Source organism: Acipenser ruthenus, chromosome 53, assembly GCF_902713425.1.
Source record: "Acipenser ruthenus chromosome 53, fAciRut3.2 maternal haplotype, whole genome shotgun sequence".
Classification (NCBI taxonomy): domain Eukaryota; kingdom Metazoa; phylum Chordata; class Actinopteri; order Acipenseriformes; family Acipenseridae; genus Acipenser; species Acipenser ruthenus.
Genome location: NC_081241.1, coordinates 2,545,050 through 2,563,961, shown reverse-complemented (window position 1 = coordinate 2,563,961; position 18,912 = coordinate 2,545,050). Strand labels below are relative to the sequence as shown.

At 38.2% G+C, this 18,912-nt stretch overlaps 1 protein-coding gene across 5 annotated transcripts; it reads right to left on the bottom strand.

Moving 5' to 3' along the window:
• Nucleotides 1-6,878: 6,878 nt before the first annotated feature.
• LOC131696508 (oocyte zinc finger protein XlCOF26-like) lies at nucleotides 6,879-18,085 on the bottom strand. Of its 5 annotated transcripts, none has more exons than XM_059016613.1 (3): nucleotides 17,735-18,085; nucleotides 15,229-15,448; nucleotides 6,879-9,288 (listed from the first exon to the last, which is right to left on the bottom strand). In XM_059016613.1, exon 3 carries the CDS (start codon nucleotides 9,250-9,252, stop codon nucleotides 8,236-8,238), a length of 1,017 nt encoding a protein of 338 aa, XP_058872596.1. In that variant the 5' UTR covers nucleotides 9,253-9,288; nucleotides 15,229-15,448; nucleotides 17,735-18,085; the 3' UTR covers nucleotides 6,879-8,235. The 5 variants fall into 5 exon arrangements, with proteins under 5 accessions (XP_058872596.1, XP_058872597.1, XP_033910943.3 ...); XM_059016614.1 differs by having other exon boundaries at nucleotides 15,229-15,287; XM_034055052.3 differs by lacking the exon at nucleotides 15,229-15,448.
• Between the last annotated feature and the right edge of the window lie 827 nt (nucleotides 18,086-18,912).

Here is an 18,912-nt window from a genome sequence, read left to right as displayed (position 1 = left end):
ATGGTATCTCAAAATATGGTTATACTACATTGTGGTTGCTTTGTTAACATTGGGGCATTATAAATGAATAATATCAGGTACATCATTGTGTCTAAAACACCAAAGTATGGTACTGCACGTATACTATCAAAGAAGATTAGTGAAAATTATTGCAAAAACAAGACACTGTAATACAGTATTTGGCAATTTGCAAAACAGCATTCCAAACACAGTTCTTGATTTCACAGTCCATGTCAAAGTAGCCCAATAGTTTTTTTTTTCCACTGTAAGTGTAAACCCAAAACAGAAATGGCGTTAAAATAAAACAAGAAGAAGAAGAAAAAGAAAGTCTGCACACAAACAATCTTGTTTCAGCTTTTTTAACGGTACTGAACATGGTTAAACTGGGCAGTTACCTGAAGTGATAGAATGTACATAGTGAAAATGAACTCCCAACTCTTTTTTTTTTATCTGCAACTGAATCCATTCTGTCCTGCTAAGAACTGAATTTACTGTTTAAGATCCACAATAAAATGTGCATTGATCAGTTTCCATCAGTACCGTTCAGTTGGTAGCAGCAGCATGTGCAAAACTCTCTGTGTCTAAGTCTATTCCTGTGTCTAAGTTTATCGCTATCTCTCTGTCTAAGTCTAGCACTATGTCTACAGTGAGTCTGTCTCTGTTTAAGTCTCTTTCTACGCCAGAAATCCATCAGTTAATAGAGGGGATCAGATATGACATGTTCTACTGTAGTAGGATAATCATATAGGCTAATAAGCTTCACTTTACTTACCTTACTTTGACTGGAACAGTTAGGCATGTCAAATAATTACTTAAGTAGAAACAACAAAGAATCTTACAGGATCAGATTTTAAATACATAAGAATTAAATATTAGGAAAAAGCTTGTATTAAAAAGTAAACTTTAACTTCAAAGAATGTCTGATATGTAAATATTGTTTTCTTATCTCGTCTCTTTTTTATGATGTTTGCAAACAGTCCTGTTGTTCTAATATTGCTGTTTTTTAAATATTTTTTTTCTCTATTGCTTAATCTTACTGGCTGTAAATAAAAGGCACTTTTCCAAAACCTTTGAGTGACTTTAATCAGACTTACAAGCAGAGTTGTATATTGGTCGTATTAGTGAGGTCATTTAATCCAGGTTGTAGTTTTTATTAGGGACTGCAAATGGTGGCTGTAATCAGACCTGGGATCAATTACAATTGTAGTTGAACCTTGGCACACCTGTGTAATTATATTTGTAATTGTAATTATCATATAATTGATCAATTACACGCCTTTCCAAGCTTAATCATTCACAGTTCCATGTTGTGTTTTACACTGAGCGAACATTCTTGTATTATGAACCACCTTTCCCATGGGTTTGAAAAAATGTTCTATGGTATGTTTCTGTGTTTGTACCTGCGATTACTGCTGGGTAGAATAGACAGAGTGTTACTTTTTAGTGCAATTGTAACTATAATTGCAATCACTGCAGCATAATTGTAACTGTAATTGTAATTGAACAAAATATCATTGGAATTGGAATGCAACTTCAGCAAACAATTCTGCTGTAATTGTAAATGTAATTGTAATTATAATTGACCCCCAGGTCTGGCTGTAAGCCGTAATATCGGGTTAGCCTTTATATTGAAGGTATGTTAACATTGAATTCAATGGAAACAAATCTGGATTTTTGTACCGAGATGGCTGTGCATTGTTTGTCCACATAGAATTTTAGAAATCATTGTACATGTAAAGGAGACACCCTCCTATATTTTCAATGCAAAATGTACCAGTTCAAGTTTGTCTGCGAAATATATAGTCCTAGAAAGGTTTTATTTTTTCTTTAATTAACCAGATAATTGAAAGAAAATGTCAACTTTAATTGTTTGTTTTTGATCATGCCTTGTAGTTTTTAATCAACTGTTGAACTAACTAAAGACTCTGTTTTATCAAAATCAAGTGTGTGTTTATTTATTTAGCCTTTTTTTGTTATAGGACAGTTTTACATCAATAGCTCATTGGGCACATACATAATGTTATTTACATTTGAAATAGTGAGCAGATAGGTTTGTTTTTGTTTGAGTAGTATTGTTCCTTGGGATAACAAAATACTGAGCTCAAGTCATGTGATTTCATAAAAATGCCAGGTGCTCAGTGTTTGGTATATCAGTTGAGTTAAAATTGCAAAAATGAGTTGATAAAGAATCTGTATAAATAGCCATTTGAAAAGACATGATTTTATTTAACGCAAGAACAGCAAAAGATAGGACCATGTCCCGCTTGAGTAATGAAGCTTGCCTGGTTGCTATCAGCATGAAGGTGGCCTTTCTGAGAGAAGTTGCCTGGAGAATGAGATGTTCTGCTTCAACAATCAGCAGACTAGCTCTGTGAGGGACAGGCCATGTCCTGGAGAACAGAGGGTCACCACAACGGCCCTAGACCGTCACATCCGACTGATCCATCTGCGTAATCATTTTCAGACTGCAGTGGCAACAGCACCAGAAATTCCAGGAAGAAATAACCCGCGCATCAGCAGAATGACTGTAGCTCGTTGTCTGTATGAAATTGATTTGCATGCTCGGAGGCTGTTCAGGGGTAACATGTTGACAGATGAGAGATGAAATCACCGTCTTCTGTGGGCCAGAGAGTGGTGGAGTGATTTATTCACCGCTGAATGCTGTTTTGCCATTGACAGACCTGACAGAAGACAACGTGTGTGGAGACGTCGTGGTGAGCATTATGCTGTTGCATTGTTCAAGCCAACCGGTGGGGCAGTGGAAGTGTGATGATGTTGGGAGGAATCTCCTTTAACACAAGAAAGTCTTTGGTACAGATTTAGTGCAAACTTACTGCTCAGGGATACATTGACGAAGTCCTTGAGGCAACAGTTTTTCCATTCCTGCAAGCCAATCTGGAAGTGTCGATTTTCCAGCAGGACAATGCAAGACCACACAGTGCTAGGATTACAATTGCACGACTTCAAGAAAACAATGTCAAGGTCTTGCCGTGGCCAGCTTTTTCTCCTGATCTGAGTCCAATAGAACATCTGTGGGACCAAATCGCCAGTGCCATCCACAGGAGACAACCGCAAACAGCCAACCTTCACCAGATGGCTGCAGCTGCACAGCAAGAGTGACGAAACATCCATTAACAGAAATAGTACCTATAGAAAGTCTACACCCCCTTTCAAAATGTTCACCTTTTGTTGCCTTATAGCTTGGAATTAAAATGCATTAAAGTATTTTTTTTTCATTTATCTACACATCCTACCCCACAATTTCCAAGTGAAAAAATATTCTAGAAATTTGTAGAAAATTAATTAAAAAATAAAAACTGAAATAGCTTGGTTGGATAAGTGTCCACCTTCCTTCTAATAGCAATCCTAAATTAGCTCAGGTGTAACCAATCACCTTCAAAATCACACACCAAGTTAAGTGGCCTCCACCTGTGTTAAATTGTAGTGATTCATATGATTTCAGGATAAATTCAGCAGTTCTTGTAGATTCCCTCTGACAACAATATCCCAAGCACTCCACAAATCTGGCCAGTATGGTAGGGTGGCAAGAAGGAAGCCATTACTCAAGAAAGCCCACCTTGAATCCCGTTTGAAGTGTGAAAAAAACACTCAGGAGATTCTGTAGTGAAGTGGCAAAAAGTTTTGTGGTCTGACGAAACTAAAATGGAACTTCTTGGCCTAAATTATTATTATTATTATTATTATTATGTATTTCTTAGCAGATGCCCTTATCCAGGGCGATTTACAGTCGTAAACAAAAATACATTTCAATAATGACAGTACAAGTAATAATACAATTAAGAAAAAGATAAAAATACAATGACTTTGGTTCTAGCAAGTACGTGACAAAATATGATTCAATAACGGAGCCGATAACAGTGTCAGTGATAGTTACATCAGGATATAATTAAATACAAAATACTACAGATTAAATAACACTTGTGACAGATTACAGTACGCTAAAGTACAGGATTAAATTCAGTAAAATAGGGGGCAGCTAAGAGCAAGTAAAGCACATTTAAGGAACAGTGATAAGTGTATAGTGGGAAAAAAGAGGAGTTCTACAGGTGCTGTCTGAAGAGGTGAGTCTTGAGGAGGCGTTGGAAGGTGGTCAGGGACTGGGCAGTCCTGACATCTGTAGGAAGGTCATTCCACCACTGCGGGGCGAGGGTGGAGAAGGAGCGGTCTCTGGAGGCAGGGGAGAGGAGGTAGAGCCAGTCTTCTAGTGCAGGAGTAGCGGAGAGGTCGAGTGGGGGTGTAGGGAGAGGGTCTGGAGGTAGCTGGGTGCAGTCTGGTCACGGCATCTGTAGGCTAGTACAAGAGTCTTGAACTGGATGCGAGCGGTGATCGGGAGGCAGTGGAGTTAGCGGAGCAGTGGAGTTGCGTGGGAGAAGCGAGGCAGAGAGAACACCAGGCGAGCAGTGGAGTTCTGGGTGAGCTGGAGCGGACGAGTGGCGGACGCAGGGAGGCCAGCCAGGAGGGAGTTGCAGTAGTCTAGGCGGGAGAGTACCAGGGCCTGGACCAGGAGTTGTGTGGTGTAGTTGGTGAGGAAGGGTCGGATTCTTCGTATGTTGCTCAGGAAGAATCGGCAAGTGTGTGCCAGAGATGTGCTGGGAATAAGAGAGGCAGGGGTCCAGGGTGATTCCGAGATTCTTAGCTGAGGAGGAGGGAGAAAGTGTGGTAGATTCCAGAGGAGCGGAGATAGAGAGATCAGAGGAGTGTTATGTTTGGCACAAACCCAACACAGCGTATCACCCAAAGAACACCATCCCTACTGTGAAGCATGGTGGTGGCAGCATCATGTTATGGGGATGTTTTTCATCGGCAAGAGACTGGGGCACTTGTCAGTATAGAAGGGAAAATGAATGGAGCAAAGTACAGAGAAGTCCTTGAGGAAAGCCTGCTGCCCTCTGCAAGAAAGCTGAAACTGGGATGGAAGTTCACCTTTCAGCATGACAACGACCCAAAGCACACAGCCAAATCTACACTGGTGTGGCTAAGGAACAAAAAGGTAAATGTCCTTGAGTGGCCCAGTCAGAGCCCGACCTAAATCCAATCGAAAATTTGTGGCATGACTTGAAGATTGCTGTCATCAACGCTCCCCAAGGAACTTGACAGAGCTTGAACAGTTTTGTAAAGAAGAATGGTCAAATATTCTCAAATCTAGGTGTGCAAAGTTGGTAGAGACCTATCCCAACAGACTCACAGCTGTAATTGCTGCCAAAGGTGCTTCCACCAAGTATTAACTCAGGAGGGTGGAGACTTATCCAGTTATGATCTTTCAGTTTTGTATTTTTAATATATCATTTTTTTCTCAATAAAAACTTTTTTCCCCTTAACAGTGTGGAGTATGGTGTGTAGATAAGTGGAAAAAACCCTCATTTAAATGCATGAAACTCTGAGGCACTGACACAACAAAATGTGAAAAAAGTTAATCGGGGTGTAGACTTTCTATAGGAACTGTATGTTAGATAATGTTTTCTTTTGAGCTACTACAATTAATGCATATACAGTATCCACCACTTACGCTGTCCAGGGTTATTGTGGGCAGCCGTTCATGTCATGCAAATAGCGTTTGCCATTTCCCTTTGATTTCAATAACAAAGGCATCGTTTATACCGTGTTAAGCACGCATATATTTCAGGAAAACTCATCTGTTTGGATCTTGTTATGTGCCATTCACATAAATTTAAATAACAAACACACTGCTTATACTGTAGTAATCGCTCTTACTAATCCACCAATCACCTGTTTTCACCTCGTTACCTTGGCATTAACATAGATTTCAATAAAAAAGGCAGCACTTTACTGTAGTAAAAGCTTGACAGACTGATCAATCAGCTGCTTGCACCTCGGTACTGAGTGATTAGCCCTGTACTGTACCTTGGCTATTTAATCCCTGTACACAGTGTAAAAAAAGAAAAGTGATGAGCATCAGCACGAAAATTCAGTGTAAATAAAATTTCTCTGTGAGATGCTCTGCGCTTGGAACTCTGTCACTCAGCAAACAATGCAACATTGTTTAAAAAAGCTGGGTTTTCTGTAGTTGAGGAGAGTGCTGACAAAAATACAACCAAAACTGCCCGTTCGAGGCAGTGGCGACTGTACTAACAAATGTGTTTTACTTAATTTACCCTAGGTAAGCAATATTAAGTTATAAATATCCACCACATTGCCTTGGTTAGGTATATCAAAGGTATAAAAACAGCTTAATGACTTATAAAAACATAAACAAACAGCACTTGAGTAAATGCAAGAACCACATGAAAGGAAAAGGGTTTGGAGATAAGGAAAGATCAGACATCTCTTAAGCTGGATAATTCAACCACCGTTTCACTGCAGTTATGGCCACAAGTTTTGCATTATCTAGAATTTTAGGATTGAGACATAATTTAAACAAAACAAAACAAAAAAATCCTATATGAACAAAATTTTAATATTTTATTAATTCTATTTTATGTAATCAAAGAAACGACAAAATGATATCGCAAAAGACTACCGGAAGATAGTAGTACAGTATTTCATGTTAGATTTCAAAACGTCACGTTAAATTTGTCAGTTTTTTGTTAAGTATATGGAAAACTACAAAACGGTATGCAATTCAATATGTTAACATAACATTATTCAGCAGGTTTAATTCGACTTTGTGAAGCAAAATTAGTTAATTCTATAGAGTGATGCAAAACCTTTGGCCATAGCTGTACATTGATGTTATGTAAATCTCTTGTAAATACTATGTTTTTTTGTTTTTTTTTACCTCAATCTTCCTCTTGTATATAAAAAATGAGTTAGACTAGATTCACTGCGACACTCTTTCATTCCCTCCTGTGGAAGGGTAGCGTTGAAGCCAAGGCTAGCAACAGGAATAACAGAGGAAGGAGACAAAGACTGCAGTTTTTAATATGTTTTTCACACATTTGTTTTCAGATGTAAACAAAATACACAAAACAATGAAGCAAGGGGCATCTCAGAGCAGTGCCAGGGAGCACAACCTGCTGCTCCCATTCCTGCTCATAAACTAACTCTCCCAGGTCAAAGGAACTGGTTCCTCTTCTATACCGTGTTGCCAGGTTTAATCGACTATCAATTATTCAATTAGGACCTGGTCACATTCTGCATGTGGATTTTGCAGGGATGGGATTTGAACCCCATCCCAGCCAAACTAACTCAAAATACAAGAATAAAAACACACATACACAATATATAGATTATCACATTCACAGGGCCTCACAGCCCTCCAAAATTCATTTTAGTTTATCAACAGATATCATTTCTACCAAATAATGAAGCAAATATATAAAGAATGACAATTGCATTGTTTAAACCTTTATTCCTTTTATTTGAAATATATTATGGAGGCTTGCTGGTCCAGTGCTTAAAGAAAATGGCTTGATACCAGCAGGATCCCAGTTCAAAATACCAGCTCAACCACTGACTCACTGTGTATGTGACCCTGAGCAAGTCACTTCACCTCCTTGTGCTCCATCCTTTGCATGAGATGTAAAACAAATGAGGTCCTACTGTGACTCTGCAGCAGCAGCTGATGATGCATAGTTCACCCCCTAGTCTCTAAATCACTTTGGATAAAAACATCTGATGACTAATTAATAACATTAATTAATTAATTAATTAATTAATTTTTTTTCTTCTTATAAAAGCAGTAATTTTTTAATCCAATTCCTGTCTTATAACAGCTCTCGACTTTTACATCTCATTGACAAGCTGATGTTGGGATAAAGGACAAGTCCATGAGTCTTGGTTATCAACAACATCCATAACTCGAAAGCACTCAACAGTGCTCCATTTAGAAATACTAAAAGAAACCGAACCCATTCAACGACGTTTCCACTCGGTGCCTTTTCAATGCCTTCAACGAGGAGATGAAAAGAAACTTTTATTCGAAATGTCTGTCATTGCAAAGAGACCGCAATTGGACTAGGGATATGAAGTGTGGGTCTGAGTTCTACATCATCATCTGTGTTTTAGAAACGTACTGCTGTCAAGTTGGAGCATTTTAAAGCACTTCAGATCAAAGTAAAATATCATGTTAAAATATCTTCATGTCTGTGGATCTGAGCGCATTCAGCATGGATTTTGCATATAATATAAATGGCACAGCATTTCATTTTCTAAAGTCAGTAAATTGCCTTCCACTTTGTCTTCAAGCCCATGATGTCTCTCCTGTGTTTTTTAACAGAGTCTCAGTGACTACAAGTCTTGCCGCATTTAGGAGAGTCACAGTTTCCCTCCTGTGTGAATTTTCTGGTGTCCTTTCAGGGATCTGTATGTCCTGAAGGTTTTGACACACTCCGTACAGTGATACGGTTTCTCTTCAGTGTGGACTTTCCGGTGTCTTTTAAGGGAGCTGAACTGACTGAAAGTCCGGCCGCATTCCATACAGCAATACTGCTTCTCTCCTGCGTGGGCTTTCTGGTGTCTCTTCAGGTTCCAGAAGAGACTGAAACTCTGTCCACACTCGGGGCAGAGGTACGGCTTCTCTCCCGTGTGGATTTTCTGGTGCGCTCTCAAGTTGCTCAGGTTATTGAACGTTTTCCCACAGTCGCTGCAGCGGTTCTGCTTCTCCCGCGTGTGAATTCTCCGATGGGTGTTCAGGTTGCTGGTCTGGCTAAATCTCTTCCCGCATTCAGAGCACTGATACGGTTTCTCTCCGGTGTGGGTCAGCTGGTGTTTTTTAAGGCTGCCGATTTGACTGAAGGTCTTTCCACAGTTGGTGCAGGGGTACATCTTCTCTCCTGTGTGAGTCCTCTGGTGAACTTTAAGGTTGTAGGATTGTACGAAACTCTTCCCACATTCAATACACTGATGTCGTCCCACATGCCTGCCACTTTTGGTTTTAGATTCTGTATTTGACTCATTGGTTGGAAGCACTGTGGTCACCAAAGGTATCTCCTCACCTTGCAGTGAAGGATGCATTTGGACAGTGTCTGGCTGAGAGATGTGATATTCCAACTGGACAGATCCCATTCCATTCTTAACATTAGTGTCTTGAGACTTCAGTCCTTCAATTGAAACTTCAAGGTCAGATTCTTCAGGTTTAACGTAGACATAATCCGACTCCACAATCACTCTCCTGATGTAAAGCGATTCCCCTTCAGCCTCCTCTTCCTCTTTGATGCAGATATTCTCCAGTTCCGGGGACTCTTTCTCAACAGGGTCGATTTCCAGTTCAGAGACCTCCTCTTTAATCTGGATAAGTTTCAGTTCAGCCACCTGCTCTGCAATGGGCTCCATACTGGATCCAAATGTTGCCTCTTCAGAACTAAAGTCCTGAAAAAAAAAGATTTCAATATGTTATGCTTCTTTTTAAAATGTATTATGTGCACATTACCCACATAACGTAAATGACCTGATTTGCGAGTTCTATAGTAGAACTATATCTCTCAAGGTATATTTCACTTGGGTATTTGTCGAAACAGTATATTATTATTATTATTATTATTATTATTTATTTCTTAGCAGACGCCCTTATCCAGGGCAACTCACATTATTTTTACATACAATTACCCATTTATACAGTTGGGTTTTTACTGGAGCAATTTAGGTAAAGTACCTTGCTCAAGGGTACAGCAGCAGTGTCCCATACCAGGGATTGAACCCACAACCCTCCGGTCAAGAGTCCAGAGCCCTAACCACTACGCCACACTGCTGAATCTGAAGCGAGAACAATGTCATCAAGCATACTTTCAAGAAGCTTGTTTACATACAGCTGTGGCCAAGAGTTTAGCATCATCCCCCGATAGGAGGCTGTGTGGTCCAGTGTTCAAAGAAAAGGGCTCAAATCCCGGCTCTCTCACTGACTCACTGTGTGACCCTGAGCAAATCACTTAACCTCCTTGTGCTCCGTCTTTCGGGTGAGATGTTGTTTTAAGGGACTCTGCAGCTGATGCATAGTTCACACACCCTCTCTGTAAGTCGCCTTGGATAGAGGCGTCTGCTAAATAAACAAATAATAATAATATAGAATGAAATCGTTTTGCTTCAGAAAGTCGAATGAAACCTGCTGAATAATGTTACGTTAACATTTTGAATTGGATGCCACTTTGTAGTTTTCCATATACTTAACGAAAAAAATGGCAAAAATTTAAAAATATGATATCTCGAAATCCAACATGAAATCCTACTGTATTACTAATTTGTGTTTAAAACATATCTAGATAATTAGATTGTACAGATAATAGACAATCACGAAACTTAAATCACAGGACTATTTAAAATAAATAAATTAAGATAAAAAATCTTTTGAACTGTTCCAGACTATTTAGAATGACAAACTTAATTCCAGCTTTTTAAAAATGGTCTTAACCCTTTCCGGTCCATTGTCGGACTGGGTCCGACATAGCAATTATTCCTCACAGGTCCTTTGTCGGACTGGGTCCGACATCATTATAGCAACACAAAAAACTGGTTTCTAGTCGTTTTTTCTCTGGAAAAAGCCGAGAAAACCATTCAATTGCCGAGTGGGAGCGACAAGAGCCGAGACAAGTCTGGGAAAAAAAAAAAAGGCGTATCTCATGAATAGTCATACATGGTATCTGGTATCAGATAACGGGGCGGGTCGTAAGTAAACAAGTTGGCTGACTGAATCAGCACACAGAAAACAGACATTTGCAGAGCTTTTTTGAGATGTTATAGTAATAAAATAATGATTTGGATCGCATTATTGAGGAGTTTGGTGATAAAACGAGTGATCCGGAGATGATCGATCGGTATGTACGACTATTATCATTATTATTATTATTATTTATTTCTTACATAGGTGAACGCTATAGCAAACGAAAGGGTGGGGCGGGGCTGGAGATGCCTAGTGAGTGCTTTGTTGATATGCAGGGCCATTTAAACCTGTTTGACTGTGGAAAAAAATACTTTTAAACAGCGCGTCTAAAACTAACTGCGCGTGTGAAAATTAATTAGACCTGACGTGCCTGACGCACGATTAATAAATGGACCGCAAAGGGTTAACTCATGAGTCAAAGCTTTCTTTTAAACTGGACAAATACTTGTAAATGTATTTTATATCTAGAGTTTTGCTTTGCACAAATCAGTTAAAAAAAAGAATTGTATTAAATGGCAACTCAAACCAAGCACCTTATAAAATCACTAGGTGGAAAATGTATTTTATAAAGACAACCTGGACTGTAAATGCCAATGGGGTATGGCACAGTTAACAAACCCACTCAAAAATAGACTATTCTGCCAAATGTTTGCTTGTTAGGTTTTAATAGGTCATTTTAAGAACGATAAAGTGAGGACAATACAGAAATTATTCATTTATAAAAAATAGTTCAGTTCGGTGAGCGTCGGGTGTAGTCACCACTAGAGGTCGCTAGAAACTGTGCAAAAGAACACAACTCACTCAAAAACATAAAATTCTACCAAATGTCTCATCCTTGACCTCTGCACCCTCTAGCGGCCTCTAATATCTACTACATCTGACGCTCACCGCCTTGAACTGAAAGGTAATACGCAGTAATGTTTTGACGTATACGTCATAAATTAATAATTTCTGTATTTTCCTCACTTTATTTTTCTTTAAATTACTTCTTAAAGCTTAACGAGCAAAAATGTTGCTGAATTTTCTATTTTTGAGTGAGTTAAGTGTACTGTAACCTGCCAATGTTTATGAGAAAATTACAAATGCTTCATTAATAATAAAAAAGTGTATATTGTGTATATTAAGCAAGTGACTTTTTTCCTTTTTTTCATGAAACCCATCCCTGATCTCTCCTAAAAGCAAATCACATCCCACAGCAAGTTTGAAAAAGCAGAAATTGTTTATAGATTTGAAAAAAAAATATATATATATTATATATTCAGAGAAAACACAAAACGTGGTGCGCTGCAGATGAATTAGGAAATACGATGAAATAAAAATGCATTTCAAAGCTCCTGTGTGGCACAACACTGTTCACTTTGGTAACTGTTCACGCATTCTTACATAGTTTACCCTTCTGTGTCAGAAACCAGAGATTTTGCTTTTCAGTTTGTTCACATTCAGTGAGGTATATCAGACATATATCACACAACAGGAGGAATCCAAGAAATGATTAAACTGCTATACAGTACAATGGAAGTCTTATTTCCAATCTAGATTACAAACACATGCAAATTACCCTTCTCTAACATATTAACCAAAGTGCAGGAGAATTCAGATTTAAATATTGCACAAGATGAATGTAGCAGTGAACATTTCACGTGGCAGCTATATAAACACACGACTAATACTTTCCTGAGTTCGGAGGTATTAGCTTGATTCGCCACAGTGTTTAGGTTACAAGCTCAGGTGTCTAATTAAACTCACAATAAAACCATTAATGGGTGAAACTGCTTTGCAATGGGAGTCTTACTCCTATCCCTGTATTTCCACATGGAGAAACAGATTAACCAATTTACATCAGCAGGTATTCATAGTATTCATTAATTTGTTCCTTAAATTTGCTGCTAATGTTTTACATACAATTAGAAATGTACACGTTATTAGAATTTTATATGTATTTCTTTCTTTCTTTCTTTATTATATATATATATATATATATATATATATATATATATATATATATATATATATTGATCTTGCAAGGCAAGACAAATATTGTTTTAACTTATATGAACAAGAATAAGGGAGTAGCCAAAGGATTTAATCAATGAGACAAGCCTCTGCACTAATGTAAGATGGCAGCTATATGTTATATACACTCAAAATACAAACTGTAACTGTAAATACAAATTTGTATATAGGAATGATTTTAGCATAATATAATGAGCTAATGGACTTGCTTTCTGTATAAACATTCAATTTTAAAAACCAATATATTATATTTAAAAAATATAATAATAATAATAATAATAATAATAATAATAATAATAATAATAATAATAATAAAAAAAAAAAATAAATAATAATAATAATAATAATAATATACACATTTTAGGTCATGTTTTTCAGTTTCATTTTTAGAAATTTTAAAACAGTTTGTGTTTTTTTTTTTAAAGACTCTTTGGATCTCGAAAGTTGCCCTACCAAAACTTTGAAGGAAAAAAAATTATATGAATTATAATGATACACAGTTAGGAAACTTAAAGTCCATATCTCAGATAGAAAATAATTTTTTTGGGCCGTATTTAGGTTACTTTCATAATGGGCAAGAACTTACATGTCACTGGTCGATTCTAACGCTCCGAGAGGCATAAAATGATAAATCATTCCAGAAAACATCGCCCACACATCGAAGAAGCACGAAGTTGGCGTGACGTCACTAGAGGAAAACATGCCGTGAAGAGATACCGGCATACAACGGCTTCAGAGCGTGAAAGCGATCATTATGATTTCTCTGACAAACTGAACAATCTTTATGACAGTGAGGACAGCGAGAGCGAGGGTTCAAATTGAGTAAATTTGGGGGAAGAAGAAGTGGCTGGAGGCCCGATTCCTTACCAATTTGAACCTCCAGCAAGGGAAAACAGCGATCCTGGCATTAGGAATGTGAGTGATTGTCACAAAGACGGCCGGAGTGGGTGGTGTCAGACCAGATGCAGGAAATAACACACACAGAGACTTGGGGTTTTGGTTAAGCTGAGCGCGTGATCGCGCTCAGCTTTTAATTAACAGAACAGAAAATAAACACAAGCACAAAACACAGGACACGGCACTTGAGCCAAAATAAAAAGACAAACAAAACGAACTACACATACAAACACGGTGAGCTTCTTTTACTATTATTACTTTTACAATACCCTCCGTCTCCTAACCCGTTCTCCACTCACCGAACACCAACATTAACATACGCACCATACATACAACACATAACACACAAAATACACACAGGGGCGGGCACTTTGCCACAGTGATATGTCTCAGTGTCAGCGGGCTGGCAATGCTGATTGGTATGATGATATATTCTGTACAGCTCGCCCTGGCTATTGCAGTTAACTTCCGTGTATGTTGGTCTGTTGTATCACCTTTTGTATCTGGCAATTAAATAGCACTGATTTCCAAAATGAAAGCATCTGTATCTGTATCTGCATCTGCATCTGCACGTAGTGTGAAAAGCTCTTCATTACTTAAAAGTGCTTATTGTAGTGTGTGTGTTTATAAAACCCACGACTATTATTATTATTATTATTAGTATTATTATTATTATTATTATTATTATTATTATTATTATTTGTAAGAGCAATAGTTTGTATAGTGGTGACTTGTGGTAGCCTACTTCACCTATTTCGGGGAAACTCCGCTGTTTTTACCTCGTTACCTTGATAACATATTATTATTGTACATTTCGTAAGGGTGTTCATTTTTAATTTTTTTTTTGGGAGGGACGCACAGATTCTTTAGCAATCAACATTATAACCTTGTATTTATTTATTGTTTATTTAGCAGATGCCTTTATCCAAGGTGACTTACAGAGACTAGGGTGTGTGAACTATGCATCAGCTGCAGAGTCACTTACAATTACGTCTCACCCAAAAGACGGAGCACAAGGAGGTGAAGTGACTTGCTCAGGGTCACACAATGAGTCAGTGGCTGAGCTGGGATTTGAACCGGGGACCTCCTGGTTACAAGCTCTTTTCTTTAACCACTGGACCACACAGCCTCCTTGTAAAGATAACATTGTAAATCCAAAGCTTACCTAAAAAGCTGGATGAGTGGAATCATTAATTTACGATTTCTGCATCACAGATCTTGAACTTGAAGTGGGCTGTCGATTCTACTTTCACAAACACTTTTTTTTTTCCATGCAACACATTCCCGTGCACTTATCTGAGGTGAGGTTGAAGCGGAGACTGAAATGTATTCTGAGAGTAATTTAATTGACGACAACAACATTTTTTTTACTATTTTCAATGCGTTTTTTTTTTTTTTTAATTTTATCTGCAGTTTGTACTGTAGCTGCATCTTGTGGACTTGAAGAAGCTACAAGTAATTGAAAATCTCTGAGATGTTTTTGTGTGCAATTATATATATATATATATAAAATTTATTTCTTAGCAGACGCGCTTATCCAGCAACTTACAACTGTTACAAGATATCACATTATACATTATTTCACATTATACAGATATCACATTATTTTTTTACATACAATTACTCATTTATACATTTGGGTTTTTACTATATATGGTAACTACGGACTGGTGAGGAACTGAAAAGTACAAAACAATAGGGGAGATTTAATCAGAGTGGTCCCAAGAAATTAAATTTATACTTACTCTAGCAACCTCCACTTTCTTAACGGCTTGGCTTCTTGGCCTCTTATTGACAACTGCAGCTCTAGACAAACACACTGGCGTGTTATATGAAGAGACACTCCACCTGTCTCTCTTCTTCCCCGGTAGCTTACTTCGTCTTTTTCTCTCCTTTCTTATCTGCTCTTCCGTGTGTACTGGCTGTATAGTCGGTACTGCCCCGCTTTTCAAATCTCTTCTACGACTGAGACCCGTCGCAAATTGCATTTCATTAACAAAGCTGTCGGACGTGAAATGAGCGCCGCAAATCACGGAATTGGACGTCTCATGAAAAGCTTTCCTTTTAACTTGGACAAACTTGACCCAAAGTCACCTTTTAACAGGATCATTTGGAAATAGGTGGACACTATGTCCACTGTATGTGGAATTACCACAAAACATTACAGCACACCGTTTAACCATCGCTAAAATAGGCCTATTATTTTTTTTTTAACTGTGTTAGTAACAATTTAATAGTATTATATATAAACATTAGGCCTAATAAAATTATGAATAACAATAAGAATATTATAAGTAAGTCGGTTAAATTTAATAATATGTTCAATATATACAGACGTGCTCAAATTTGTTGGTACCCCTCCACAAAAAAACGAAGAATGCACAATTTCTCTGAAATAACTTGTAACTGACAAAAGTAATTGGCATCCACCATTATTTATTCCATATTTAATAGAAATCAGACTTCATGAAAATGGCATGGACAAAAATGATGGGACCGCTAACCTAATATTTTGTTGCACAACCTTTAGAGGCAATCACTGCAATCAAACGTTTTCTGTAGCTCACAATGAGACTTCTGCACCTGTTAACAGGTAGTTTGGCCCACTCTTCCTGAGCAAACTGCTCCAGCTGTCTCAGGTTTGATGGGTGCCTTCTCCAGACTGCAAGTTTCAGCTCTTTCCATAGATGTACGATAGGATTCAGATCAGGACTCATAGAAGGCAACTTCAGAATAGTCCAATGTTTTGTTCTTATCCATTCTTGGGTGCTTTTAGCTGTGTGTTTTGGGTCATTATCCTGTTGGAGGACCCATGACCTGTGACTGAGACAGAGCTTTTTGACACTGGGCAGTATGTTTCGCTCCAGAATGCCTTGATAGTCTTGAGATTTCATTGTGCCCTGCACAGATTCAAGGCACCCTGTGCCTGGTGCAGCAAAGCAGCCCCAAAACATAACCGAGCCTCCTCCATGTTTCACTGTAGGTATGGTGTTCTTTTCTTTGAAAGCTTCATTTTTTCGTCTGTGAACATAGAGCTGATGTGACTTGCCAAAAAGCCCCAGTTTTGACTCATCTGTCCAAAGGACATTCTCCCAGAAGGATTGTGGCTTGTCAATATGCATTTTAGCAAATTCCAGTCTGGCTTTTTTATGTTTTTCTGTCAAAAGTGGAGTCCTCCTGGGTCTTCTTCCATGGAGCCCACTTTCGCTCAAAAAGCGACGGATTGTGCAATCAGAAACTGACGTACCTTCACCTTGGAGTTCAGCTTGTATCTCTTTGGAAGTTATCCTTGGTTCTTTTTCTACCATTCGCACTATCCTTCTGTTCAATCTGGGGTCAATTTTCCTCTTGCGGCCGCGCCCAGGGAGGTTGGCTACAGTTCCATTGACCTTAAACTTCTTAATAATATTTGCAACTGTTGTCACAGGAACATCAAGCTGCTTGGAGATGGTCTTGTAGCCTTTACCTTTACCATGCTTGTCTATTATTTTCTTTCTGATCTCCTCAGACAACTCTCGCCTTTGCTTTCTCTGGTCCATGTTCAGTGTGGTGCACTCAATGATACCAAACAGCACAGTGACTACTTTTCTCCATTTAAATAGGCTGAATGACTGAATACAAGATTGGAGACATGTGTGATACTAATTAAAGAAACTAATTAGTTTGAAATATCACTATAATCCAATTATTTATTATCTTTTCTAAGGGGTACCAACAAATGTGTCCAGGCCATTTTAGAATATCTTTGTAGAATAAGCAATAATTAATTTCTTTTCACAGATTCTTTGCTTTATTCTATGACATACCAAAGGCATGATAAAATAGCTTTTAATTTCATCACTTTTCAGGACGAATGAAGCATTATTTCAATGAGCTGTAAGGGTACCAACAAATTTGAGCACGTCTGTACCTCTAGAGGTCTGTTAAACAAGCTGGATACAGAGCAATATTGTGTGTAAGTTTGTGCTTTGTTTTCCTCTAGTGACGTCACAGATGTCAAGATTCGAAATCAGGGCTTTTGGGCGGAAGCACTGAAAACAATCTTTACGATTGTACATTTCTTAGTTACAGCGCAAAAGTATACATTACATTTGTATTTATTTTTAGAACACTATTATAGTGCAGTTTAATAATATATAATGGGATTGTAATGTGAAATAGATGACAAATGGACCTTAACGTGTTGCAATAAAGGCTGCACGCAGCGACTGAAGGGGATATATAAGTAAAACAGAATAAAAGCACACTTACGTCAGATACTGCAATTTGACCGTCTTGTTTCCACTAATTCATGTAAGCAGTGTAGTTGCGGTTGACGGCGGCGTATCGACGCTATTTTTCTTGCCAGTAGTGTTGTCATGATCTCCGTACAGCACGTTTTTGTCTGTCCACCTAAAACCTTTTTTTTTTTTTTTTTAATCGTTAATAAAATGTAATGCAGCCGTATTTGGTTGTTTTTTACGCCCTAAATAAATATGTTTAGTTTTTGTTTTATGCCTGCGCCTCTGCTCAGCTCTGAATAAGCGTATCATCAGTGTGCTGTAACATTGAGAAACAGGGAACCACTTCCTGTTTTGGACTGCTGTTGCTATGGGAAGCTGTTCTTCCTTTCCTTTATGCTTTCCCTCTGTTTCATGGCTGCTTTAACTGCGTATTGCCACCTACTGCTTTGGAGTATTCCTCTATCAAAGCGCTTTATTATGAAGAATGTATTTAACAAAATCCCGAGCTCTTTTGATTTATGCTTAGAGCAAGACACGGCAAAAAAGCGAACATGAAATAATGCTCCAGACGGTCTCCCTCTGATAGCAATAGATTTGTAGTAAAAGAAAAAAAACGCCGTGAGCTGTCCTGATTACCCGATATTAGACAACAATCAGCCACCGCTCTCCAGTAGGTAGTAATTTGATCAACGTGATAAGAATTAGCAATGAAATTTTTAAACACAGTTTGATAAGCGATTCTCCAAATATATGTAATAACAAAAGTGTTGCATACAGATGGATGGATGTACTGTGGTTTACAATGCTTGCCTATGATTTAGCTTTCACTGTGCTTCATTACGTTGTGCAATAAAGTGGGTTGAGCTGTGCTTTTACTATGGGACACTTCTATAAGGGTTAGTTTACTGTGGTTTGTTTTATATATGCCTCTCTGTACTTTATAATGCTTCCCTGTGCTTTACCAGACCCCTCTGTGCTTTACAATGCTTCCCTGTGCTTTACCACACCTCTCTGTGCTTTACAATGCTTCCCTATGCTTTACCATACCTCTCTGTGCTTTACAATGCTTCCCTATGCTTTAGCAGACCTCTCTGTGCTTTACAGTGCTTCCCGATGCTTTACCACGCCTCTCTGTGCTTTACAATGCTTCCCTATGCTTTACCAGACCTCTCTATGCTTTACAATGCTTCCCTATGCTTTACCACA

Excerpts from the sequence above, each read along its gene's own strand:
- LOC131696508 (XM_059016612.1), bottom strand. The coding sequence starts at position 15,471 with ATGCAATTTGCGACGGGTCTCAGTCGTAGAAGAGATTTGAAAAGCGGG. Across the intron at positions 9,289-15,228 it reads AGAAAGTGGAGGTTGCTAGA|GACTTTAGTTCTGAAGAGGC; the intron begins GTAAGTATAAAT and ends TTTTTTTTTCAG.